Source organism: Ambystoma mexicanum, chromosome 5p (assembly GCF_040938575.1).
Source record: "Ambystoma mexicanum isolate Mex_15411 chromosome 5p, UKY_AmexF1_1, whole genome shotgun sequence".
Taxonomy (NCBI): domain Eukaryota; kingdom Metazoa; phylum Chordata; class Amphibia; order Caudata; family Ambystomatidae; genus Ambystoma; species Ambystoma mexicanum.
The window spans coordinates 269,568,120-269,594,862 of NC_090930.1; the positions used below are offsets into that span (position 1 = coordinate 269,568,120).

A 26,743-nucleotide genomic window follows, 5' to 3' on the forward strand; every position below is an offset into this window, starting at 1 on the left:
GCAGTGTATTGTAGACTTTGGCTGAAGGGCCTGGATGTAAGGATTTATCGTCTGATCTGTCAAGTACCGGATTCGGTGTGCAATTGAAGTCTTTCCCCCCATTTTCCAGCTAGAGTAGCTTGTCTCTCCCTCGTGAGGTGCGTTTCCTGCAGAAGTGCTATGTCAATTTTTTGGCATCTCAAATATGTCGCTATCCAATTTCATTTAATATAGCTGTTTAGCCCCCTGACATTACACGGGGCTATCCTAAGTTCCCCCATCCCAAATGGGCATTCCTACATACCTTGACAGTCCAATGCACATATTATACATTAGTGTGGATCCATAGGCTACCTCCCCTGTAACTATCTTAACTCTGCAGCCCCCTCAACAATTGCCCAGCTCAATACCTTGTGCTCAGGCATCCCTGCTTCTCCCCACCGCCCCAGTTACTTGACCTGGTGCCTGGGGTGCAGCAGGCGGATACTTAGCTGCTATTTTCCATAAACAAGGACGCTTCCCCCGCAGTGTGTACCTATGGAAGCCACACTTCTGACTCCTGTAATCCACAGAGATGTTAGTGCCTGTTTCTTTTTCTTTTGCAAAAGGTATCGCCCCTTGCAACCAACCAGTCATGCCCAGCAACATCTTACAGATCACTCATGGGCCCTTCAGCGTGCATCTCCCTCTTCTGTCATTTGGTTGGCCACTCCGGTTGGCAAGTTTTATGTATCCATCCATTTATGTGCATCCTCAGAGGTGAAAGAAGATGGCTCTGCCCTTACTTATGACTTTCAGCCTTGCTGGATATAGCAACATATACTTAAGGTTTGTAACCCGCAGCCTCCTCTGTCTTTGCACCTGCAAGGTGTAATCCAGATATGCAGTAATGTTAACTGATGCTCGCTGTATCGTGCTGCCTTTCCAGAAATGTTAGAGTATTTTTTCTCTGTCCTTGTAGTTTAAAATCCGGGCTATAATAGGCCGTGGCATGGCACCTGATGGCAGTTTCCTTATCAGGGATCTGTGCGCCCTTTCTACTGTGAAGCCCTGGGTAAGGGTGCCTGGGCCAACTTCTTGTAGCAACATGTTTTCTATAAAGTTAGTGTGGTTTGCACCTTCTTCCCCTTCCGGGAGTCCGATGATTCTTACATTATTGCGCCTGGCCTGTCCCCTTCCGCATCTTTGACTCTGCTTTTAAAATTCTGCAATTGCTGCTGCAGAGTTGTTACTTGGCACTCAGCCAGACCCGCCAGCCTCTCATAGAATGCTATGGCTGACGATAGTGTGTCTGGATCTTCCTTCTCGTCTGTGTCTGCCTTTGTGTCCTGCAGATCTGGGGGAGCAGGAGTGCTGGGCGCGGGCCACTGTGGCTTGCTAAGTGTCAGTGCCAGGGGCTGCTGCGGGGCCTGAGCCGGTGGCTGAGCTGCCATGATTGGCATGGGTGTGGGAGCCAGGGGCTGTGCTGGGCCCAGGGCCTGTACCCCAGTGGGTGTTTGTGGCCGTACCAGAGGGGAGCATGTCCTTGATTACGACCCCGAGGATGGTACCCATATGTGGTGATCTCATGAGGTTGAGGAACTTCTCAAAGAACGGATGCTTGCAAGCAGGAGGGGCGCCTAATGGTCTAGGGGCTTGTGAGGGTGCCAGGTCCTGAGGTTGCAGTGTCCTGGGTGTGCCCAGTCTTGCCAGGCTGAGGTATGCATACCTTCCCTGCGAAGACAGGCTTTGTCCAATCCCATCTGGAAGCGTGCTCCCCTGCCTGATCTCCAAGCTTTTTGTCTGGCCCAGCGCCCATTTTGTCTTGCTCGGCACCATGTGCCTGAGGCGTAGATATTGCTGAGCTGGGTCCTTGTCTATACCTGCACGCTGAATAGCAACGGTTGTGACCTTTCCCTGCACTTCAGATGAAGACCTGGTAGGCGGAGTGTCCTCGGCCATGGTGGGGCTGCGTACAGGTGCCCCATCGGACATGGGTCGGGTACTAGGGCGAAGCCCCTTATGTCGGGACGCGGTAATAGAGCCTTGCGGCCTCTCAGCAGTAGGACCGGAAGGATCTTGTGACCCCTCGGCCCGCAGGCCGGTAACTGGAGTAGCCTTGGTCTTCTTACTGGTTTTAGAACCTGAAAGTTCCCCCCTGCTTGGGTGCTTCCCAGGGAAGGCGTCACACTTACAGGATGCAGAGGAGAACAAGGCACCTACCTTGGGCCTGGTCTTCCTTCTCACGGATGCTTTAAGGTCCTCTGGAGGTGATCTTTCGAAGAGCTCCCTCCACCTGGCTAGCCGATTATTCAGAGCGGGCGGGGTCAATGCTTTGCACGCGGTACAGACTTCCCAGCCGTGGTCTAGGCTAAGGCCTCCGGAGGCAGAGCGCGTGAGGATCAGATGTCGGGAAGGGACCCTCGCTGGCTGGCCACCTGCTGAAACCCACCATCTTCATGCGCCGGGGAGAAGCGTGGAACCAGAGGACAGAGCAGTACCTGACAATTGGGGAAAAAAAAGAAAGAGAATAACTTTTTCTGGGGAAGAGCAAATGGAATTACAAGGCCGGAGCACTGGTGAGGGGTGTGACTAAGCAACCATGAAGTAGGGATGCTTCTCTATCAGCTTCTGCCGATTCGTTATAATCCTAGTTTGTAGCACTGGCCCCAGCGTGAGTTGAGCCCTGTCAGCGCTCCAACATATGTATGAAGATTGCGGGAATAAATAATGCTTGATCATAATGTAGGCGGAGTGAGTAGTGCAGAGCACGGACATGCAAAATTTAAAACACGGCCAGCTGCAGTGAAAGTAAAATGGCGGAAGCGACACAACAGTAGTAGTATGCTGTAGAGTACTGCGGTACAGGGAGGTGGCGGAACGAGATGCAAGATCCCTGTGGCCGGCTGGATCCTGCCTTGGGTCCGTGGTATGCACCGACTTGTTGGGCTGAAGGTCGGACGCAAGTTGAGGAGCCATAGCGGAGCGAGCAGCTGCACTGTGCGGTGTAGGGCGGATGAGCCCAGGAGTCTGGGGGAAAACTAAAAGAGCATCAGCGACTGCCGGTGGACTTTCATCGGTGTCGCGCACAGAGCTTTAGGTTGAGTGGAGGCGGAGGCGGCCCCGAGAACATGCTACCCTGGCCATAACAGCGAGGTAGTGAATAATTGCGATAAAATTAAAAATTAAAAAGGAAAGAAACGGGCCTAGGCGTCCCCTGGAATGTACAGGTTGTGAGGCGGCTCCTGAACGGCTCCCACCACCCCCCCCGCCGCAAGTCGCTGCACGCTTGGATGGGGCACATAAAGAAGGAGCCGACTGCAAGGTATTACCACTGGCGGACACAGAAGCCAGCCTCAGTCCACAGTGGACATGAAAACAGCAACACTTGTGAAACAACTCAACGAAGTGCATCGCGCAACATGATACAATCCAGCATACATGAAGACGCAGCCAAGAGCGGGGTCTGGTCATCAGACGCATGCCGTGACATGATAAAGACACCCCAACAACGAATACATTAAAACAGATTGGAGCGTAACGGCGCCATACAGTACTAATACCCTTAGATGCAAGAGGGAGCCACATTTACGATCCGGCCACCCCTGCGAAACAGACGGCCCAGCTAGTTGCATAAGCCTGCCGCAATATGTGAGGGCACACCTATATACAACTGAGGCACGAGATAACATTCACAGGCGACATTCGAACACAACAGCACCAAAAGTGGTATATGGCAACAGCTGCCTCCAATAGGCAAGTGTGGACCCCGTAGGGGGTGACTGGAATCGGAACACACCTCAAAGAGCATATATACACGTGGGATTTCACTGACAAAGGCCAACAATCCTGGGGCGTGCCACATCAGGTTGTAAAAGAGGTACAACACAAGGGTGTGCAAGTGACTATCTTCTGCAGTAATACACTGATGCTACTATCACGTCAAATAACGTTAGTCACCCATTGACGGAGTACTTTGGAGGCATTCTATGGACAGTGTGGTTCCCCAGATATAATAAACAGTCTCCACCTGACACCAGCTGGTGACCAGGGGACAGGCTTAGAAGCAAATGCCGAAATAAAGGCAGACGGAAGAACTGGCATTGAGTGAACCATCCGTGACGTGAAAGTCCCAGAAAAACATGTCTAAGCAACCCACATTGGGCACTTTCACTAAACCCATGAACGTTGAGGATAACCCTATACCAGTGACCCCATCTCCACAAGGAGAGCAGATTCAACCGAAAGGGGACCAGCAGGTCCTCAACGCCATAGCTGCTTTGAAGATTGCATTGGAATCGAAAATGGATGGCATCAGTTTAGACGTGAATCTCCTAAGGCAAGACGTTCGGTCACTCGCAGTACGCACAGGTACTTTGGAAAAGGAAGTTGCAGTGAACGCAATTGGCCTAAAAGACACCTCAAGAGAATTTCCAGACACACTCATCAGCCAAAGCATTCCATGAGAGGCTGGCGGGTCTGGCTGAGTACCAAGTAAGTGCAGCAAGCTTTTCCTTAGGGTTCACTTTTCTGATAGAAGTGGTATTTTTCACAGGTGGAACAACCAGAGGCAGGGGTCCTGGCTGAGATACATACACTACCTCCTCTGACTAGAGCTGGAATCCCACTTCAGAAGGATGTTGAAGCCTTAGCCAAAAAGGGCTTGGTCAAGCCACACTCTACCCAACCTACCAACCGCAGGGGATTCCCTGTTATTGTCGGTGCACCCCCAACCGCACGCCTCAGTTATAGCAGCGGCTTCACTATAGTCCAAACCACAGTCGTCCTCCGCAGCATCCTCGTCTGCACTTCTGGGCAAGGAGGAAAAGCTTAATGCACCCGTGCTCGCACACAGGTCAGGCCTTAGGAGGCTTTAGGGGCTTCCAGGAGAGACCGTTCAGATAACCGGATAGATCCCCTAGCCAGCACAGACGCAAGCAGCACAATGCTAAAAAGGGGTTTTTCCAGTCCCCCTCCTCAGCACCAGCCTCAGAGGGAAAAAAGTTGAGACGGCTTCATCCGGATCCACGAGTTTCCGGTGGGGAGCAGGCTTGCTCTGCGCGTACACTCCTGGCAGATAAGCTATGCAGACCTGTGGATCCTCTCGGTGTCCACGGGCTTCCGGCTACCAATTCCTCAGTTTCCTCCCTCCTCCGCTCCCGCGAATCGGTACGGCAACTCTGTTGGCAGAAATCCGCTCGCTTGTAGCGAGCCAGGTGGTGGAGGAAGTCCCAGCCTCACAATGAGGCGAGGGCTTCTATTCACAATTTTTTTTTTTTTTTTTGCCATACACAAAGAACCAGGTTGGCCTGAAAGTTGTGTTGGACCTTTCTTCCTTGAACCTTTCTCTTCCTCTCCAAAAGTTCAAGATTGTTGCCCCAGCCTTCATTGCGGAGACCTTGTGTGTGGGAGACTGGATGTGCTCCCTGTATCTGAAGGATGCTTACCTACACGTCTGGATTTGGGAACCCCGTCGGTCCTTCCTGTGGTTCAGGATCATGGGGCATTTCCTCAGCAGAGCAACGACCTTGGCATGGTGGTACCAACACCTGTTCGGAGTCGTGTCTCCTCGCAGCGCCACATACAAGGCTCAAAATGAGAAGGCTGCAGCTTCATTTCTCAGCTTCCTGCAATCAGGAGACGGGATCTCAGGCAGAGCCGGTCAGCATACCACATCTCCACCAGGACCTAGTCTGGTGGGGCACAGACACCAACATGCGGGTAGGCAGGCCATTCTGGCAGCCTGCACCTCAGGTGACCATTACCACAGACTCGTGCCTAAAGGAATGTGGGGGAGGAGGGGTGCTACCCTGGACAGCCACAGTGTCCATGGAGTATGGTCTCGTCAGGAACAGCTGGAGCACATCTACTGGCTCGAGATGATGTTTATCTGGCTTGCGCTCAAAGCCTTTCTCCCCATGATCAGAGGCGAATCGATCTGCATTTAAACAGACAGCTCCACCTGCATGTGTTACGTCAACAAGCGGGGCCTCTCCCCTCTGCAGGCTGTCGATCGACATTTGGGAGTGTGCTCTGGAGAACAACATTCACTTGTCAGAAATCCACCTTCCTGGGGAGTCCATCCGAGCGGCAGACGGGTCCAGCAGGCTGGGAACGGACAACTACGAGTGTTAGTTGAATGAGGAAGTCCTTCGGGGGATCTTCACCAAGAGGGGTCATCCTCAGGTGGACCTCTTCGCCACCAGTACCAACAGGACATGCCCTCAGTTTTCCTTATGGCTGGGGAAAGGCAGGGGCTCGTTAGGCGACGCGTTACAGATCCTGTGGAACAACATGAACGCTTATGCTTCCCCCTGAATCCCCTGATGCACAGGGTCTGGGAGTCGCGGAGCCTTCGGCTCATCCTGATAGCGCCATGGTGCCCCGCGAGACCCTGGTTCTCAGAACTTCAGTCTGTCGGATCAGCCCCAGGTACACCTCTGGTTGGCCCAGCCCCCTTACTCTCCCAGTAAAGGGACACAGTGGTTCACCCTGCTCTCCAAAAGTTTTTTTTTTGTGTTAAGATTTTCCTGATACAACATTTACAACACACTGATGTTAGGCAGAAACCTGTGCAGTTCCCTTGGGGACCACTGCAAAAAGTAGACTACAGGTGTTACCAGTAAACCCAATTGGTAGCAGTCTGTACCACCCAGATTTACCTGGTAGCTGTGGCTGAACAGTCAGACTTCTCTCAAGAAGAGTTAGGCAGTATATAGGGTATACGCATTAGGTACAAAAATACAGTAGCACAAGCAAACGCTGACCAGAGCTTTGGTATAAAAGTATATAATTATTTATTTTTAAAAAACACACACTTGTAAAAATACACTGGCACTAATATGTCAAGCATGTTCAAACCCAGTCACTAGAAATATATACACCTGTCACGCTCACCTGATTCCCACGGAGGCGCAGGTCTGGCTTCGAGTGCTGATGCTTCTTCAATGGTGAAGCGCAGGACTCTGATGATGGACAGGAAGGGCCCCTCTACTCTGGCTTTTCTGGCTCGCAGGAATATTCCCCTGTGCGTGAAAAGGGAGTATTACCTACTGATGGAATAATGCTCAAGCCTCCCACTCCCTTCCGACCCTCCTCGATGCCCTTCCACGATTCCCCGTGAAGTCTCACCTTAGGGTCTGGAAGGATGAGTTCTCCATCCTGCTTCTGATGCAGGGGCGCGTTGAAACCCAGTTACTTCACTGGATTGAGGTTTGATGGGAGTTCAAAATGAGCTTGACTATTCAGGTGAGGCGCTCTAAGAGTTCTGTTGCAAGTTCAAAAGTTCAAGCTTAATAATAATGTTCATTGTCTTATTGCAGCAAGCGCTAATGCTTATGTCTTTTTCCCCTTAGGGGCCGGGGTTCGGAATGCCGGAGATATGGCGCCGACCCGAAGTGTAAGTTCTGGATGAGCGTTCAGGTAATGTCTTTGCATTCGCTCATTCAATGTCTTTGTCTTTTTTCCCCATTGGGGCCGGGGTCCGGAATGCCAGGAAGCGGCAGGACCCGAAATGAAATGGGAATGACCCAACAGGTAAGTCTTAGAAGGAAACTGAGCTTTTCCTATTTCCCTTCCTTCTCTCACCTTGTTTTCTTGTCTTTTCTCTCTAGGCTCTGGGAAGTGGGTGCGGATCCGGATGATCGCTGCTGAAGATGGAAGCGCCCAGGAAAGGTGAGTGAAATGCAGCGCTGCAGCGATCGAAGCGAAATGGTTTTTTAAACTGATGTCTTCTCTTTCAGGATCGTCGGTGTGATGTCCCCGTGATGCAGCTTTAGCAGGAAGGTCTTCTTTCTCTCCAATTCTCTCTTATCTCCCTTTGCAGGCGACCCAGGATGCTGACAGGCGTGGCTGAAGTCCAGATGCAGGAGCTGACACGGTGAGCGTCCAGCTGCGAGGAGCAGAACAACGCAAAGCGTGAGTTGCTGATCGGGCGGGGTTTAAATAGCTTTGGAAGAAGTTCCAGGCATGTATCCTTCCACTGATCAGGTATGTATCCTTCCCCGACCACACCCAGGTGGAAAGTAGTCCCACAGGTAAAGTAGTTCCATTCAGACCTCAAGAGGGCCTGGATGTAGCAGCATGTTCTGCATCAGTAAGTGCATATTAAAACACTGGAACACATGTCTAGCTTTATGAGCCTGGCGCCTAAGGCGCCAGGACAGGGGTCCAACATGAGCCTGGCGCCTAAGGCGCCAGGACTGTGTCCAAAGGGCCCCAGCTTGGGCCTGCTGGCACTTCCCTGGGGGAATGATGCCTGCCTCTGGGGTTGCTGGGTCGGACCTGGCTCCTTGGAGGTAGGCATCATGACAACACCTCCCTGATTAAATTATTCGACAAGTCTAAGTTAAGACACCACTTATTTGCAAAACAGAGGTGAGCGTGTAACCTTAGATGGCACTCCAATAATTCAGTTTAAAAAGGGAGAGAAAAGGCAGAAATAGGAAAACACACAATACCAACACTTTTTAAAGAACCACAGCAAGTCAAGAAAGGCAGGGTCTACTGTAGAGCAAAAAGTTCATAGGCCAGGCCCATTCTTGGAGAGAGCAAGGCGGAATGTGCCCAAGATCACACAGTTGAAGTACACTTTAAAAGTCTTTGCGGATAGTTCAAAAAGGAGTTGAATCAGTTCAGAAACGTTAGTTAACAGGTCCGAGGTCTCCCCAGGATAGAGAGTCAAGGATTTACGGGACACCTTGAACAGTCTGTTGCAAGGTAGACCAGGCGGGACACAGTACCTGAAATGGGGTCCGTTGTTCCTGGCAGCGGGTGCAAGTCGGTGCGCCGTCCAGGGGAAGAGAAGATCTCGACGTGGAGGAAAGCTGGAGGTCGTTGCTCTGCCAGGGAAGAAACCAGCCGCAGAGTTTCCCAGATAAAAGGTGCTACCCTTTTATTCGCGGTAGTGGTGAAGCGTGGCTATCCGGCCGCCGGGGTGCTTGGCATGGGCGATTCGACCATGAGACGATCCAGGAAGGTGAAAAAAAGGTGACTGATTAACCCCACCAGCTCAAAGGAAGAAGACTCTCCTGGAGGAAGATCTTCTCTGTCGTTGGGAAGTGGTGAGTTCGGTTCAGCAGGGCTCCACCGGTGGTGTCGTCGTTGCAGGTCGGCTCAGCTTCTCCCTCTTTGGATTCTTTAGGTCCTGTGGCGACTTCTGAAGTTTCAGTCCCCAAAGCCCTGCTTTTATGCAGAAAACCCCCATTCATCAGTCCTAGCTGTCAGTCAAACATGCTAAGTGGTGAGCCGGGTGGCTCACCACTGGACCAATCACACAAGAGTGCAACTTGAGTTGCCGGGGCAACTCAGTCCAGGGTGCCTATTCCCCCCTCCCACACATCCTGTAGACCCAGACAGAGTGCACCACTTTTGGAGGCTTCTGTACAGAAGCCCGCCAAAAGTGGAACAAAGGGCTCGACTTGGGTTGGAGTTACAGAGGTGAACACAAACGCCATTTTAAAACCGAGTCCTGGCAAAAAGACCCAACCGGGGAATAAATACTAAATAAATAACCGGCGGTATCTTTAACATTGCACCAAAAAAAGTGGTGCGTTTAAAATGAATGGGAAAATCCCATAGGAAATATTCCAGTGGAATATTTTGCGTGGTAACCACTGCCACCAGCCAGAAACTCGACAAGGGGGGGGACTGGACAGTGCCCCCTTGAAAAACAGACCGAGGGGCAATCGAATTACCCCTACCAGTACTTCCACAATATGATGGTTTGTACTGGTTCTGTTCACAATTTAAGACTAGTAAAGTCAATGGTGACTTTACATGCCCTGGGAGACAGTAGTCAGTCCCAGGGTATGGAGTCTGTTTGGGGGCCACTTTGACACCCCTGTGTTACTGCACTGAGGGTGCTGTGTAACACACTTACCAAAAACACATGAAGCCCTATGGGGGTAAAAGACCCCATAACCCATAAAACACATTACAAAGTCAAAGGACATTCTCAAATCATGCCTAAGAGTGGGAGAAAGAGTCTCACTCTTAGCAGGAGAAAAAAATAAACCCCAAAAATCCAGCAAAGCTGATGGGGGACTCACTAGGTTTGGGAAATTAGCCTATACAGAGAATTCTCCTTAACAACTGAGCAACAAGCTCAACTTAGATCCACATTCTCCCCCACCCATGTTTCTACTGCCTTACCCCACACCACTCCCGCTGCCTGTCTCTCTGCCTCAATATCCGTCCTAGCATTTATGTCTGCCTACTCTCCCTCCAGTTCATTCTTATTCTCTAACTTGTTTGCAAACAGCATGACTGTCGGCGTTATCCACCTCTGTAAGGCTACCCCAGGTTCCTCCATTTGCATTCTAATAGCTTTCTCCCACACCCCTGTCTCCGCAGTGCACCATTTCTCAAGATCCCTCTACCATCTGGCCACGCTTTGTGCTCTCGTGTCTTTCCATCCCATGGCTATACTGCGCTTGCTTGTAATATATATCAAGTCTTTCGGTTTACTCAACGGTTTGTCCTTCGCATTCCTTTTGAACCACCCTAATTTGCAGGCCTCCGATGTTTTAACATCAATGTCGACACCCCCCCTTAGCTACTTTCAGTGCCACCTCCCCCCAGAAACCCTGAACCACCGGGCATCCCCAGAACATATGCGTGAGCCCTGCCTCCTCCTCCTCCTCCACCCCTTCCTCCTTGCACTTGGGGCATACCTGTTTCTCTGCTCCTTTAAATGTGGATATTACAGCGGGCGTAAGGTATGCTCTCTGCACTATGTATAGTTGTTTCTGATGTTTGGTAATTGCTTAGAATCCCATGCTGTGCATAGTCCGACATCCAGGGTCACTGCGGAGTATTGCATTTTGTTTTTCGAAAGTTCGAATAGGGGACGTCGACATAGGCGTGTCTTTAATACTATCCCTATAGTGACGTGTAGTGTACCCAGAATCCCTCATGCGTCGAGGTCCCTCAGATTGTTTTTTTCCACCCAGAATCTGGTCGCCTTATGCGGAGCTCGTAAGCGAAATTGCCATTTACCATTTATTCGACTCTTGGTCGATTTGTCCGTTATTATTAACTTATACCACCTACAGCCCTCTTTCGACGGCCATCCAACTTCCCCGCCGAGTCAAGATCTTCGGCGGTGGTTTCGACAGAGGTGTTCCTATCGGCGCTGCCGAACACGTGGCCCGGCCTCGTCGGCCTGCACAGTGGGGGTTGGGTGGACATTTGTTTTCTTTTAGAATGCCTTTCCTTGTCCCCCCACCCCCCTTTCCTTCTGGGTCGTTATCACTGGTTACATACTCAGCTATGGAGAGGACTCCTTTTAGATTTTGCCCACGTTGTAACAGCAAATTTCCATGCAATGATGAGCATAAGCGGTGCACCCGTTGCTTACCCCTCGACCACAGCGAGGCTGAGTGCGCGGCCTGTAAACTCCTTCGTCCAAAAACTTTGAAGTAACGCAGGGTCAAGAGGTGGGCAGCCTATGGCATGTCGAAGGCTGATTTCTCACCCGCGGCCGCCGCCGAGTGTGACGAAGGGGATAGTGATAACGCTACCTCCGGAACGGAGGTTGTTGACCTCTCATTGGAGCCCTCTCGCTCCAATGCGTCTGTCCCCGGCCCCGACAAGCTCGGCTCCGGCCCTACTTATGGGGATGTACAACCTGGCTACGCTGGCGCACACGAAAGCGTCACTAAGCACACAACCCACAGCGTTTCGTCGAGTAATTCGAAGAAGGCCTCAGCGCCAACAGACGCCGAAACCAGCAGCCTCTGCCGACCACAAGGGCCGGCAGCCCTCCCCACAGCCCCATGTGCGCCTAGTGACTGGGCCGTCTTCAACTAAGGGCACTATCACCAAATATCTGTCGAAACATCTTCGATGCTGCGGAAACGGCTGGCCGTACCCTAGTCCAGGGCGTACTTCTTAAGCGACATGCTTGGCTCAGAAACTCAGGTTTCAAGCCAGAAACACAGGCGTCCCTCATCAACAAACCCCTTGAAGACTCAAACTTGTTTGGTAAGGCGGTTGATGACACACTAGAGACAGCTAAGAAAGAACATGAGACATTAAAAACCCCGGACCACATCACAAGACCACCGAATAAGCAAGGCTATGGCAACAGGCGCTTTTTTCGTGGCCAACGACATAATCAGCAACGATACACCTCAGCCAGCAACTGGTCTTCCCCTCAGGGAACGAGTGAACAGTATGCTCAAAGAGGACAACGTCGTGGCAAGGGAAGAGGCCGTGGCCCCACTCCCAGAGGCTCCCCGGCTACCACCACCAAATGACCCTAAAGTTCGGGTCCCCTCCCATGCATCTCCGTTCAGGGGCCGGTTAACATCTTTTCTGCAAGCATGGGAGGGAATTACCACAGACCGTTGGGTACTGTCAACAATGGCCCACGGTTACTGCATTGAATTCAGTCGCTCCCCAACGCTCAGACCCCCAAGGGGAAGACGTATCTCCAGAACACCTCTTCATCGTTCTTCAGGAAGTCGAATCGCTGCTGGAAAAAGGAGCCATAGAGGTCATGCCTCTATCACAGGTAAAGGAGGGTATTTATTCAGTGTACTTCCTTGTACCCAAAAAGGATCTAACCTTGCGCCCAGCAAACAAATTTGTAAAACCTCAAAAATGTTGTATGGTGACTTTGCAGGAGGTAATCCCCCTGCTCTTCCAGGGGGATTACATGGCAACACTGGACATGGAAGATGCATACTTTCATATTTCAATGTTGCCAGCGCACAGGAAATACCTCAGGTTCATGATGGAAGGCAAACACTATCAGTTCAAAGTGCTACCCTTCGGCATAGCTTCAGCGCCAAGGGTATTCATGAAAGTAGTGGCAGCGGCACACCTGCGCAGGTCGTCCATTCCGGTCTATCCTTACCCCGACGACTGGCTCATAACAGGGGATTCTTACGAAACATGTTTCTCAAATACCCAAAAGACTGTAGACCTCTAGTTCCACCTGGGCTTCTCCATCAACGAGAAGTCCAGCCTAGATCCCAGTCCAGTCAAGCAATTCCTAGGGGCTCTAATTCGAACAAAGGACGGCCTCGTCTTCCCCTCCAACGAGAGGGTCAAAAACACGCTGTTTCAGATCCCTCAATATGTAGCCGGTCGAGAGGTGACGGTACGCAAAACCATGCGGCTGCTAGGAATGATGGTGTCCTGCATTTACTTGGTTATTCACGCGCGCCTGCACATGCGCCTTATGCAAGAGCGGTTAACAGCCAGTGGTGTCAGTCCAGCGGACAATGGGACGATCTAGTGGTTGTCTCGCAAGCCTTGGTTCTCTCGCTGCGGTGGTGGTCGAGGGAAAACCTTGTGTTGGGAAAATCCTTCGCCACCCCCACAGTGGACGCCACTCTAACCACAGAAGCATCCCTCACAGGATGGGGGGGCTCACCTATCCCATCAGACTGCACACGGAGTTCGGACTCCAAGTGTGGTTCAAACACATAAACCTGCTGGAATTGTTGGCTGTCTTCAAAGCACTGAAGGCTTTCCAGATACACCTACAAGGAAGGACGGTGCTGATCCTCACGGACAGCACCACGGCCATGTACTATCTGAACAAGCAAGGGGGCCCTCACTCTCCAGGACTGTCCAACTGTCCCAAAACATCTGGAAGTGGGCTCTCAAACACATCTTCCTATTGTCTCAACATGTACCAGGGGAACTCAATCTTCTGGCAGACGGACTCAGCAGAGACTTCCCTCTACCAGCAGAGTATGAATGGCGATTACACAAAGACATTGTCTCCAACGTTTTCGCAGAATGGGGCTTCACAGAGATCAACCTGTTCGCATCTCTGGAGAACACAGAATGCCAAGATTACGCCTCCAGGTATCCCCAGAACTGCTCCAAGGGGAACGGTCCATGGATAACATGGTCAGGGAAATTTGTCTACGCTTTTCACCCCGACTCCCCTTCTCAACAAGATGGTGCACAAGATGCACCAGGAACCAGTTACCATGATATTGGTGGCCCCCATGTGGGCCCGCCAACCCTGGTTCGCTCATCTGATGGAGATGTCACTGTCTCCTCCAGTGAAACTACCCTGCCCGTACAACATGTTGTCACAGGACAGGGGCCAAACGTTGCATCGATGCCCACAGACCCTGAACTTGGCAGCCTGAGGTCATAGAATATGGACACTTGCAACTCCCTCAGAGATGCATGGACATTCTCAGAGAAGCAAGGAAACCGAACACTCGTTACTGCTACTCCAGTAAGTGGAAACGGTTCGTCATCTGGTGTAACTAAAAGAGCATCAACCCTGTTGACTGCTATCCCACACATATTGTTCTATACCTGACTCACTTGCTGGACTCAGGGTTAGTCTTTAATTCTATTAAAGTTTACCTTGATCCACTCTCCGCCTAAACTACGTCTCAACATAAGGTGTCATGGTGGAAGGTTCCAGTTATTCAAGGCTTCATGGAGGGAGTGAAAGAATTCACCCTTCTATATCTAACCGAGCTCCGAGATGGGACCTGAACATTGTTTTAACCAGGCTGATGGGCTCACCCTTTGAGCCCATGCATAAAGTGACCCTTAAGGATCTCACTCTTAAGACTGCTTTCTTAATCGCTAACACCTCCATTAGGAGAGTGAGTGAACTACAAGCGCTCTCTATCTTAGATCCCTTTGTAACAGTTCACAAAGATAAGGTAGTTCTACACACACACCCTAGGTTTGCACCGAAATTAATTTCAAAGTTGCATGTCAACCAGTCTATAGAACTACCAACGTTTTTTCAAAACCCATCAAACCTGGGAGAAAAAAGCCTGCACATACTGGATGTGCGCAGCAAGGCGGTTATGTTTTATATAGAAAGAACTCGAACACTAAGAAAGACTAATCATTTCTTTGTCTCAGTGGCGGCAGGAAGAGGAGGAGATGCAGTGTCCAAATCCACTATATCTAGATGGATTGTCCAGTGCATCACTCTGTTACACTCTTGCTAAGAGAGAACTACCCTTCAAGCCTAGAGCGCACTCTACTTGAGGCACTGGGGCATCCATAGCATTCATTGCAAATGTTCCCCTTGAGTCCATTTGCAAGGCTGCAACCTGGAGTTCTGTACACACCTTTACAAAACACTATTGTCTAGATGCCCATTCTAGATCTGATTCCCAGGTGGGACAAGCAATACTAAGACATCTTTTCTCTACTGTTCCTTCTCACAACCCATCTCCAACTCCGGGTACTGCTCGCTAGTCTATGCACAGCATGTGATTCTAAGCAGATTAACAAACATCAGAAGACATGCATTACTTACCATAAAAGCATTTCTGATGATTGTATCTGCTTGGATTCACATGCGCCCGCTCTGATGGAAGGAACATAGACGTCTTATTACTTTCTCTTTTCTGTACTCGCTCACATCAGTCATAAGGCTCCCTCATGGCAGAAAAATACAAACAGAGGGACCTCAACGCGTGAGGGATTTTGGGTACACTACACATCACTATAGGGATAGTATTACAGACACGCCTATGTCGACGTCCCCTTTTCGACTTTCGAAAAACAAAATGCAATACTCCGCAGTGACCACTGGATGTCGGACTATGCACAGCATGTGAATCTAAGCAGATGCAATCATCAGAAATGCTTTTATGGTAAGTAATGCATGTCATCAACTGTAACCTAGCATTCCCAGAGACTTTTTTTATGGTATCGCTTGATTTTTTTTTTCCCCCACTCCCCTCCTCAAATTCTCTGCCCAACTCCCTCTCCCACTTGCTCTTACATTGCCGTTCAGACTGAGCAGCACAGCCCAACAATACCTCATGTATCCTGCAAACCTCGTGTCCTCCCTCTGCAGCGGTGAGAATCCACTCTATATCCGGATTCCTCATGTCCCCCTCTCTGACTCCAGGCCACCTCTTATTGAGCAATCCCACGACTGTAATATGTAATGAAAACTGACCTGCCTGTATTTCGGACTCCTCTTGTAATTCCTCAAAGGTCTTCCATCTCCCCTCATTCCACAGATCTCATACTGCAGCCACTCCACGTGTCTCCTAACTTGCCTCAATAATTCTCCTTTCTCATGTTCTATTTCCCACCACCGCCACTATCAGTATCTGCAGGGAGAGCGGGTCCATTACCCCGACCACTTACAGGCTCTGCTCCAGATCTGAATTTCAGTTTCGCCAGGTAGCCCCCTGCTCTGCAAAAGTTAGCCCTCGCAGCCTGGTTCCTGAACAGGTTACCCTGAAGCATCTGCACCTGTCACAGGCTAACCTGGCTATCATACAGGGGGCTAGAAGCGACTCTACCAGGAGCCAGTACAAAAGCAAGTGGACCAGGTTCTGTCACTGGGCAGAATCAAAGAAAAGTGACCCATTGACATGCGTGTTGGACAGGGTTCTATCCTTCTCAGTGCACCTGACTCATTCAGGTATGCAGGTAGGCACATGCCGCACTTATCTGGCAGCCATAGGGGGCCTACAAGAACTCTGGCGATTACAGCTTTTCATCCTCAAATCCGGTGGTTAAGAGACACCTGGCAGGTCTGACCAGATTGTATTTGCATATCAAAAGACCACACCCTGTCTGGGTCCTTAATGTGGTGCTGGGCGCTCTGGTGCATAAACCATTTAAGCCAATGGCATCTGCGGACATCAGGCTAGTTACCATCAAGACGACCCTGCTGGTGGGCCTTACCTCGGCATGCTGGATCAGTGCAATTCAGGCCCTGGTTACTTCGTAGCCATGTAGTACATTTCACAGGGACAAGCTGGTGCTTAGAACACACCCTGCATTTCTTCCTAAGGTTGTCTCCTCCTTTCGCCTAATTGAGGAGATAGTACTCCCGGCAGTCTTTGCTGACCCTAAATATAAGGCTCGGAAGGGATTGCACTGTCTGGATGTCAGGCGTGCGCTAAGATTTTACTTGGACAGAAACAAGAGCTTCTGTAAATCGGACACCCTCTTCATCACATTTGGAGGATCAAAACCAGGCGGTCAGGCCTCCAAGGCTTCCATAGCAAATTGGATGGTTATGGCCATCAAGAAGGCGTATGAGGAGCAGCACAAGCCTTTGCCAGCAAACATACACGCCCACGCCATCATAGCATAGGCCACGGCTTTCCAAAGACATGTCCCGTTGCAGACTATCAACAGGGCGGCTACTTGGGCTGCTTCCTCTGTCTTTTGCAAACACTACTGCTTGGATGCCAGCATCAGGTTGGACGCGGCATTTGCCAGGCAGTTTTGAAGAACTTGTTTTCCTGAGAAGGGCAACTCTCCACCCTGGGGCTACATTCAGTTGTAATTTCCTATACGGTATGTAAGAAAGTAGACGGAATGTGCGAGTAATTGTAAGTTAATCACCTTGGTGACTAACGTACTCTTAGTCCATAGTCCCCTTTCCTCCATACGTCCCACCATCCTCCCCACTAATAAAATGTCACATTAGGCCATCGTAATATTGTCGACACGTCAAAGGAGACTGAGGAGTGGCGCCGGTGGGCAGAGTCAGGGGAGCGCATGCTGAAAAAGGTTGTTTCCTGTGTCTTGCGGGGGAGACCCATACAGTATAGAGGAAAGGGGACTATGGACTGAAGGATTCTAAGGCATGTGGTCCGGATGGGATCCCGGCATGTGTGGTAAAGCTGGACCCGAGGTTCTGGGCTCAAATTTTTGAATCAAAATTTGAAATGATATTTAGTACAAAAAAAATTCCTAGTTCATGGTATTCGGCCATTATTGTGCCGATTTATAAGAAAGGTCCCACAACCAATCCGCAGAATTTTAGACCAATTGCGCTTACGGATACTTCATATAAAATCTTCTCTCAATTAATCCTAAAAGAATTACAGAATTATTTGTTCCGCAATGATGTATTATCTAAATTCCAAATTGGGTTTCGCAAAGATATGGGGTGCACTCTTAATGCGACCATACTTGCGTATGTGCAGTGTCAAACTAGCAAGGGGGGAAGAGGGAAGGTATATATGGCTGCACTTGACTTGAATTCAGCATTCGATACAGTAATTAGATCTAAACTATGGGAGATCATGAAATATCTTGGGATCCCGGTACACTTAGTGGCTCTTATAGCCATGCTGTACTCAAAGACGAACTATAGGGTACGGGTGGATAAGACCAGAAACCTAACACAGGCAATTTCTACAGAAATTGGATTAAAACAAGGATGTTGTCTAGCAGCGGTATTATTTAATCTATACCTCTCTTATATGGATATTATTTGGAAGGATGGAATAAATTATCCTGTCTGCCTGGGTGACTTAAAACTGAATTGTATCTACTTCGCGGATGACTTATTGATTCTCGATAGAACGCCTTTTGGGCTACAGAATAAGTTGGATGTATTATTCTTGTTTGCTGAAGATCATAATCTAAAAATAAATCAAACCAAATCCAAAATTTTAATATTCAATGATGGAAACAAAAGAATCAAGAAATTTTCTTGGTCAATTGGGTCTTTAGAACTCGAGGTGGTGAATGACTTACGATACCTCGGATACACCCTGAACGATCAGAACTCCAAAAGATGGTGGGAGTTATTTCTTAAGGAAAAAATGAAACCTCTCACTGCTCAGATGTGTATCCTTTACAGAAAATATTGCAAGTTGTCGATAATACCGATAAGACAATTCTATCTGTTAAAAATTGAGCCAATTATTTTGTATATTCTTGATTTGTGCACTGTTGAGATTGATGACATATTGGACAGGCTTCAGGGTGCATTGTGGAAAAGGGTGTTATGTCTAGCAAAAACCATACCTAATGATATAATCAGACATGAGCTTTATCTCTTGCCGCTCTCTGTGAAAAGAAATTGGAGGTTGCTTAACAACTATAGAAAAATGCTGAGTCCCACTAGAAACTCACTTTACGTAGATTTACATGAAATGATTAAATTGGAAACAATACCTGTTCTGCGTAAATTTGTAAGGAAAATGGAGACAATCTTGGAAGAGTCGAATATTTTAAAGGAAGATTTAATTTTGTGTCTGCCACGTAATAAGCGAAAATTCCAGCGATTGAACTGGTGTTTGCAATCTGATCGCATTGGCAGATATAAAGCATTTAAGGAATATGCTATGTTTAGAAGAAAAATGGGGGATATGCCTAGATACCTTATACAATTTCCTTGTCAGGCTGCAAGAAAACTTTACATGCGCTTTCGATTAAACCAGTTCCCGACATTGGATCGAATAGGTAGATGGGGTTGGAAATCAGAAAATTCTGAGAACATGACCTTAGAATGTAGATTCTGTAAGAATGACGGATCTGTGGAGTCCCTCAAACATTTAGTGCAGAATTGTGTTTATTTTAATAATATCAGAACGGTCCATTTGGGAAAACATTGGAAATCTGGGATGGAATGTTCGAGCCTCTTTTTTTTGGTCCAAGTGTATGTGGGGGAATAGCATTAATCTTTTAATTGGTTTAACTAATTTTATTGAAGTTGTAATGCAAAAGATTACCAGGTTAAATTAATTGGATTGATACCCCAAAGGTGGTTAAAAGAATCTCTTATCCGGAATTGAATTTTAGTGATGAATGCTGTATAACTGTGACTATTGTGGAATGAAATGAAATGTTTTAACAAAGATGAATTTTTAAATGTTGTAATATTGTAAAGGTTCCTAATGAATCAAACGCAATAAAAAAAAAATTAAAAAAAGGGGACTATGGACTAGAAGTATGTTAGTCACTACAATGAGTAACTTAGAATTTACAATTGAGTGGTGTGTGATATTATCACTTGCTTGTTTCATTTCCGAGTGTGTTTTGGGCCTAGCATGAAGATAGTATTTTTGTACTTCCCTGTCTAAATTGAATTATTGTTGCTTCACTATGTGGACTGATTGTGAACCCCTGAACCCACTCACACACTCCTGAGAATAGCCTGTACCACTCTCCACACTTAACTTGATTGGGTTTGGCTAACCTCTCGGAGTTCCCCAGTTCACTATAACTAAGGTGTCCACCAGGCCAGATTCTAGAAATACATCCAGACACTCAGAGTGGCTACTGTATTCCTAGTCTAATAGCCACTTACCTCCATACCCCAAAAATAAGTAAGATGGGTCCTCCCTGTGGTTCTGGGACTGTGGGGGAGGATCGGGGGGGCTATTAGGGCGTGGTCTCATTGCACGTTCATAGTTCATCTATGCACTCTAAATTCTTAAAAGGGAATGGCATTGGGGCTTGCTATGTTTCTGGTCCCGTCCACACCGCGTGAACTCCTGAAAGTATCGAGGAAAGAGACATTGGACTAGGAGTACAGTAGTCATTATGGTGAGTAACCTTTAATTTGTTACCCACTTCAATGGTACTCAATCAGTCAACCTTGTTAGGTGTAAAGACTGAGTTCGCACTGTGACTGCAGGTTGTGCACAGATCATTGTAGACCGCTTAGCGAGTTATCACATCAGCTTGTTCATGTTTTACCATTTCAGATTGGCATAGGTTTATTGTGTTTTTTTCCATTAGGTGGAAGAACAAGCAAGCACTACAGAAAGAGTCTTTCAGGACAGACAGTACCAGATTGATGCTGCCATTGTAAGGATCATGAAAATGAGAAAGACTCTTAGTCACAATCTCCTTGTGTCTGAGGTGTACAATCAACTTAAATTTCCAGTAAAGGTATGGTTTCTTGATTGTGGTAAAAACTGTATAAGATGCTTGCCCTGTTATTTGAAATTATGAGGCTTATCTCTGAGCTCTATAAAATGTCGAATTATCTCGGTATCATTGCTTCCCATGTGTGCCTTCCCCCTGCTGATGCCTCATCTTATGAAATACTGTAGTTCGAGACTGGAGTCTTCATGAAGCCTCAAACATTTAAGAGTATGTCAGCGTGACTGCAGTCTGGCTCCATCTTGATTGGAAAGCCAGAATTCCTATTTTGGAGATTCTGGGGCCACTTTGTGATGCCCCTCAACTTCCCCCTCCCTGGCCCACCCTCCTTCTCTTTTTTTGGTTTCTTGGTCTCTTTTTGGTGGCCAGCTGGACTTCCTCTGAGGTCGGCTGGCCCCTAATGTGCCCGGTGCCAGTGGTGCCTCTCAGGCACCCCATTTCTGCCATTGTGTGATAGTGACACTGTTAAAAGATTTTAAGTAATAGATTTCTGGTAGCTGTGCCAGGGGTGTGAGCTATTTTACCACATTAGTAGCCAAATGTACCTTTTTGGTAGTCAGTGGGTTTTTGAAATCCAGCTCCTGAAATGTTTTTTCTTCTAGAGTTTGCTTTTTCTAGGTATCACGTGATGGCCATACAATCACGTTTGTGGCCGGGTAGGCTCTTTGTAAGTCTACAACGGCAGCCTCCATATTGGTTTTAAGTGGTTTACGCTAGTATAGGTCCCTGGGCTAGCCCCCTCCATTCCTGTGTTAGTGACTTTGGTAGGGTGGCAGTCCCTGTGGCCTGCCAGCATGGTTGATTACCTGGCCCTTTGCCCGAGGCTCCTTTATTACTATTAGCTGGCTGATCTTGGGCAAACCCCCTTTCACTGGGGTATTTAGATTCTGCCCTTGTCCCTAACTCTCTCGCTTGTTTGTTCTTAAACTCACAGGTGGCGGGTCTGTTGACCTGCTGAAGGAGTTTTCCTTCTGATTTCCGTAGGTTTTGCTTTTTTAAAAGCACTCGCTTGGACCTGCTAAGTGCAGTGGTTTGGGCATATACTGGTTTGGGTTTTTTGGCTGCTAGAATTCCAGTCCCGATTTCCTGAAGACTCTAGGTGATTCCCCACATCTGGTGGGTTGAGCCCTCCGCTTTGGAACCATTTCTGTGCTGTTTTACCACTGCCTACCACACTTTACACAGTATCTTCTGCTTGGCTGTGGGCTGCTTCAGGCAACTTGAAATGTGCTTGGCTCCAACGATAATCTGAAGTGTGGCTGCAGCAGTCCTCCTTTTAGCCAAGAATTGTGCTCGAGTTTCACTCCGCTCACGTATGGCAAAGGTCTGCACCATTCAAACTGGCAGAGGCTGTCCAATCTTGGACAGCCACTTCATCTGCCCTGCATCTGACACACCGCTAACATCCGATTACACAAAACGGACCGCCAGTTTACCCACAAAAGCTGGAACTTTCCCTGGGAACGGACTTACCATATATGGAAAATCCAGCCACTCGTGGGCAGAAAGACAGTCAAACTGGGTTTATGGTCTTTCCATCGAAAAGGTTTCCATCAAAACCTTTTCCAACGAAAATTATGCATCAAATGTTTATGCATCAAATGCATTTTTAAAATATTTTTATTTTAGGTGTGCCTCCTCCACCTTCCCTTTTTTGCCTTAAAAACCCACCCCAAAGAAAATTAACCCTTTACCCAACCCATATATGCATTCGATGCATATTTTTTCGATGCATATTTTTCGATGGAAAGGGTTTCGATGAAAACCTTTTTGATGGAAATACCAGATACCGTCAAACTGGAAGATGGCCTGAGGACAGGTGAAAATCTTATAGGAAGGCCTTTTTAGAGTATATGGTACGTTTAATGGCATGAAGTGTAAAATTGCAAAGGCAGAGAAGACCATACAAAAGATAACACTACATTCTCCAACAATGTGGTCTTGCATGGATTCACATGCTTATAAATATTCTCTGTCAGGCTGGGAATCCTTGGTAAAAAGAAAACAATTTAGCCAATGACACCCGTCCTACCGCTGGTGGCCATCTTCAGATTTTACCACATGTTTCTAGTGTTGGGAGTCCTCGTGCTTTGCTCCTTGAAAATTGTTAGTGTTTTTTTTTTTTTAAGAAGAAATTCTCCATCTCTTTATCGTCAACCATCACGCGGCAACTACCGGCAGCAGGGACCCCTTGTCAGCGAAGATCTTCAATACATCGTCAGATCTTCAGCTAATGGAACCACAGGCCAAGGACACATCTCAAGCATAGTGGATAGCACAAAGAAAAGCCTCTTCAGGTCTTGTGAAGGCTACGGCCTTAAGAATATCTTTGTTGAGGATCAGCACCTCAAGTTCATTTACTTTCTTCATCCCGACCACGACGCTAGCGGATGCTCAATCTGTCACTCCTTTTTGTTGAAGACTCTAAAAGACCGCCTGGATGTTGGTATCATTGGTCAAGGAAGGTAAAGGCCTCTGGCGCGGGCTCTCGGCATAGTCATGCCTCTTCCAGACAGGGCCGGCAGGTCCACTGAGCATACTCCCTCTCGTAAGAGGTTGAGGCCCTTTGAGGATGCTTCCTCTGCAAAGATTTTTTTAAAAGTGAATCTCGCGCTCCAACTTCCCCGTCAACAATCGCTGCGGACCAAGTTCTGAAAAGGAATGGTCGCTGACTGTAGTTTGCCTGCCGCCTGGTGGGTTTCCTTTTTGTCTGCGAGAAAATCACAGGGCTTGTTAACAACTTCATCCAGCAGGACAGTTGCCCCATCGACGAGCACCTTGTCGACGACCCAGCCGGCAAAGTCAGGAAAATCAAGTCTTCGTTCAGCAGCCGCTGCGCCGAAAGTTTAGTTGACCTTTACCTCTACAATGGTCACCATGCCCAGGTTGTATCTGCCTCGTAGACCCCCATCAACGGTCCCTACGACAATCCCGTTGATGACGGCTCTCCTGTCATAGCCTCTTTCCTGAAGAGCTATGATCTGGTAAAAGGCATGCCTGTCTGCAATTCCTGCCCAGTCCCACCAAGACTGTCCCCCACTTTACTCTGGGTTCTATGTGATACCCCCAGAAAGTCACCAGCCATCTACACCAGTTCCGAATAGAACCTGCCTGAAGATTTATATTCAGATCAGGAAGGGGGCCATGGGGAACCCAACCCCATTCTACCCATGCCTCATGAGGGGTCACGGGCCCATGAGCCTTCCAAGCTGTTTAGCCCTTCCAAGAGGCTCAGGCCCAGTTTATGTTGTCTATGCCAATGCGCCATGGGACATGTCCTTGGACTTTCTAGCAACTCTGCACACTCTGGTGGCTGAAATTCAGCAGTGGCTGCCCACTGCTCCTATGCCTGGTCCAGCCAAGAGTCCTCAAGGCCTCCTCGGCATCAGCCGACACCACCTCATAAGGCACCCATTAGCCCTCGGCCAGTACTAGGTGCCCTGCCCCCTGTGGCTGAAGTCTCTTCACACAGACACTGGTACGGGCACCGACAGCACTGGTACTCGCACCAATGAGTTTGACTACATTCCCGTGGATGGGGAACCTCCAGATGTCGATCATCTTGAAAGTTGCCAAACTGTTCAACCTGGTGCCAGAAGAGCAGGGCTTCCTTTGTGAGTGGTGGGAATCCCCTAAGAAGACCTTCATATAATCCCTTTGTTGATCGACATGTGGGACAGTGGCTTGGCCTTCATGAAGGCTCAAAATACCACGCCTGCTAAGCGTGACCAGTTGGTGAAGAAATACTAGGTTCCAGATTTGGCCCTCAGGTCTTCGCCTTTTCTGCACTCTGTGGTATCGCCCGCCGCCAGGAAGAGGTCCTCCAACCCCTCTTCATCCATGGGGCCTCCGCACCAGGAAGGCAAGAAGCTCAATGCTGCAGGGAAGTGCATGGTCATTACCACAGCTGCTTCCACCATCAAGGCTTCCAATGCCCTCACCATCCTGTTGAGGTACAACAGGGAGCTGTGGTACAAGCTGGGGCCCATCCTTGACTTCCTCCCTGATGACAGAAAGGCTGATGCCTTGGCCCTATTCCAGGAAGGTGAAGTAGCTTCCAACCACGCCATCACAGTTGCTCTCGGCATAGCGGACTCCAACTTCTGTCATGACCACTTTGAGGGGGCATAAGTTGTGCCACAAGCAGGCACCACAAGAACCCTGAGGGACTTAAAACCACTGCAAAAGGGCTCCTGGAGCCGGTCCTGGCGCCTTTGGCACCAGGCTCATATCTAGGGAGGAAGGGCTGTTCAAACTAGGTCCCATTTATGTACATGGGCCTTTAAATCCAACATGTGAGCACCCACACAGTCTAGTTCTAAGAACCAAGCCATGCAGTCTAGTGTTTTGGGTGTGGCAGGCCTGGAACTACTTTCCCTGGCACTACTTTACCTGGGCTATATAAACCACACCCTGACTGCAGAACACGCTTCGTGTTATTCTGCAACCCGCAGCGTAGCACTCACCGTGTCCAGCTCCTGGTCTTCAGCATCTTCCTGTAATCCTGCAAGAACAAGATTATTCTGTTTTACCTGAGAAAACACCATCCAGCACTCAGCATCTCAACTGGGCTGCGATCTGTGGAAACCGAGAGAAGAAGAAACATCACTCGCCTGTGAATACTAGCTTAAGGACTTCCGGCGAACCGCTACCACAGCTGCTGTTCGAACATTACGACCTGCAATAACGAGAAAGGGAAAAACAATATTGGAACGCACACTTCCAAAACATCAAATCCCATTAGTCTTGCCTGAATTCCATCGCTCTACGCCACGCTTCCATCCGGAGCACCACAGCAACATCTTCAAAGGAAAAGAGACATTCAGGTTAGCTTTCAATATTGAATAACCGCACATCGCTGCACTAAACGGATTCCGGGGCCCTGTTTTTCATCGCGTTCTCATCCACTCGCAGCACCACTGCGGCCTGTGAGGAGGAGGAGGAGGAGGAGAAGAAAACACAGGTTAACTTTAAAAGACAATAAAGGCGCTGCGCTTCGCACTTTCTCTTACCTGGAAAATGTGCCTCTCCATCCCGCACGCCAGCATCAAGACCTTTGCACCTGAAAAGGAGATAAAAACATTAACGAATTCCCACCATAAACAGAACAAAGACTTACAATTAACAAACCTACTTGCCTACCAGCAGGTTCGGGGTCACAGCAGACCTGGGCCCAAGGAAGGCGTACTGCACCAGTGAAGCAACTCGGGCGGCTTGCCAACAAACGTCAAGCGCCCCTGCACAAGAAACGCAGGACGGATAGTTCACCCTACAAATAACTAAGGTGAGAAAAGAACCAAGTGGGAAGGGAATCGGTCAGAGGGAGGTGGGAGATTCACCCATTAGAGACAAGTATCACAAATTCTCCCTTCTGTAATTGCAGATTCATTATTCCCCCATCCTTCTTCCTCTAAACCTTCCCCTTCTTTTTTCTCACGTTGTGACCTTCGTAACTTTGATCCCTCTCTTTTTTGAAACTTGCTCTTCTCTCCCCTCCCTCTGCGACTTCTCCACTCTTTCTGCCAATGATGCACTCTCTACTCTTTCCTCTTCTATCTCCTCCACCTTTGATCTCCACCCCATCTCCTTCTTCCATACAACCCGGAAACCCTCTCAACCTTGGCTCTCCCCTCAACTCCTCTCCATGCGCCGTCTTCTCCGTCGTCTCGGGAGACTCTGGCACAAATCCCTATCTCCCTCCAACCAATCCTCTTATTTCTCCTATCACTCCCTTTATGTCTCCTGTCTCACCTCAGCTAAACGATCCTACTACTCTGACCTTCTTCATTCCCAAGCTTCCCACTCCCGTCGTATCTTCCAAACTCTCTCGTCTTCTCTCTCCCGCTTCCCCTGATCCCTCGACCTCCTCCACCCTCTCTCCCTCTGATTTCACAAACTTCTTCTCAAAGATTCTTGCCCTTCGACAGACAATTAATTCCTCCTCACTCTCCTTCGCCCCTCTCCCTCTTCACCCTCTTCTTGCATGACTGAATTCTCCCCAGTCTCCACCTCTAACGTTCTATCTTCCGCTCCAAAGCCCATCCCTCATCTGCCCCATCCGACCCTGTCCCCTCCCTTCTTATCCATAAGATTTTCCCACTACTAATTCCCTTACTTACCTCATTCTTCAATATCTGCCGTTCCTCGGCCTCCTTCCCCTCTGGTTTCACACATGCCACTA

The 26,743-nt window shown here is 48.8% G+C and overlaps 1 protein-coding gene across 1 annotated transcript in view; it reads left to right on the forward strand.

Annotated features, from left to right (window-relative positions):
* Window positions 1–26,743, forward strand: part of CUL4B (cullin 4B) — a 1,392,627-nt gene that overhangs the window by 1,237,979 nt on the left and 127,905 nt on the right. Inside the window, exon 20 of the mRNA XM_069612678.1 lies at window positions 20,416–20,568. Coding sequence (XP_069468779.1) covers window positions 20,416–20,568 — 153 coding nt within the window. The remainder of the gene's footprint in view (window positions 1–20,415; window positions 20,569–26,743) is intronic.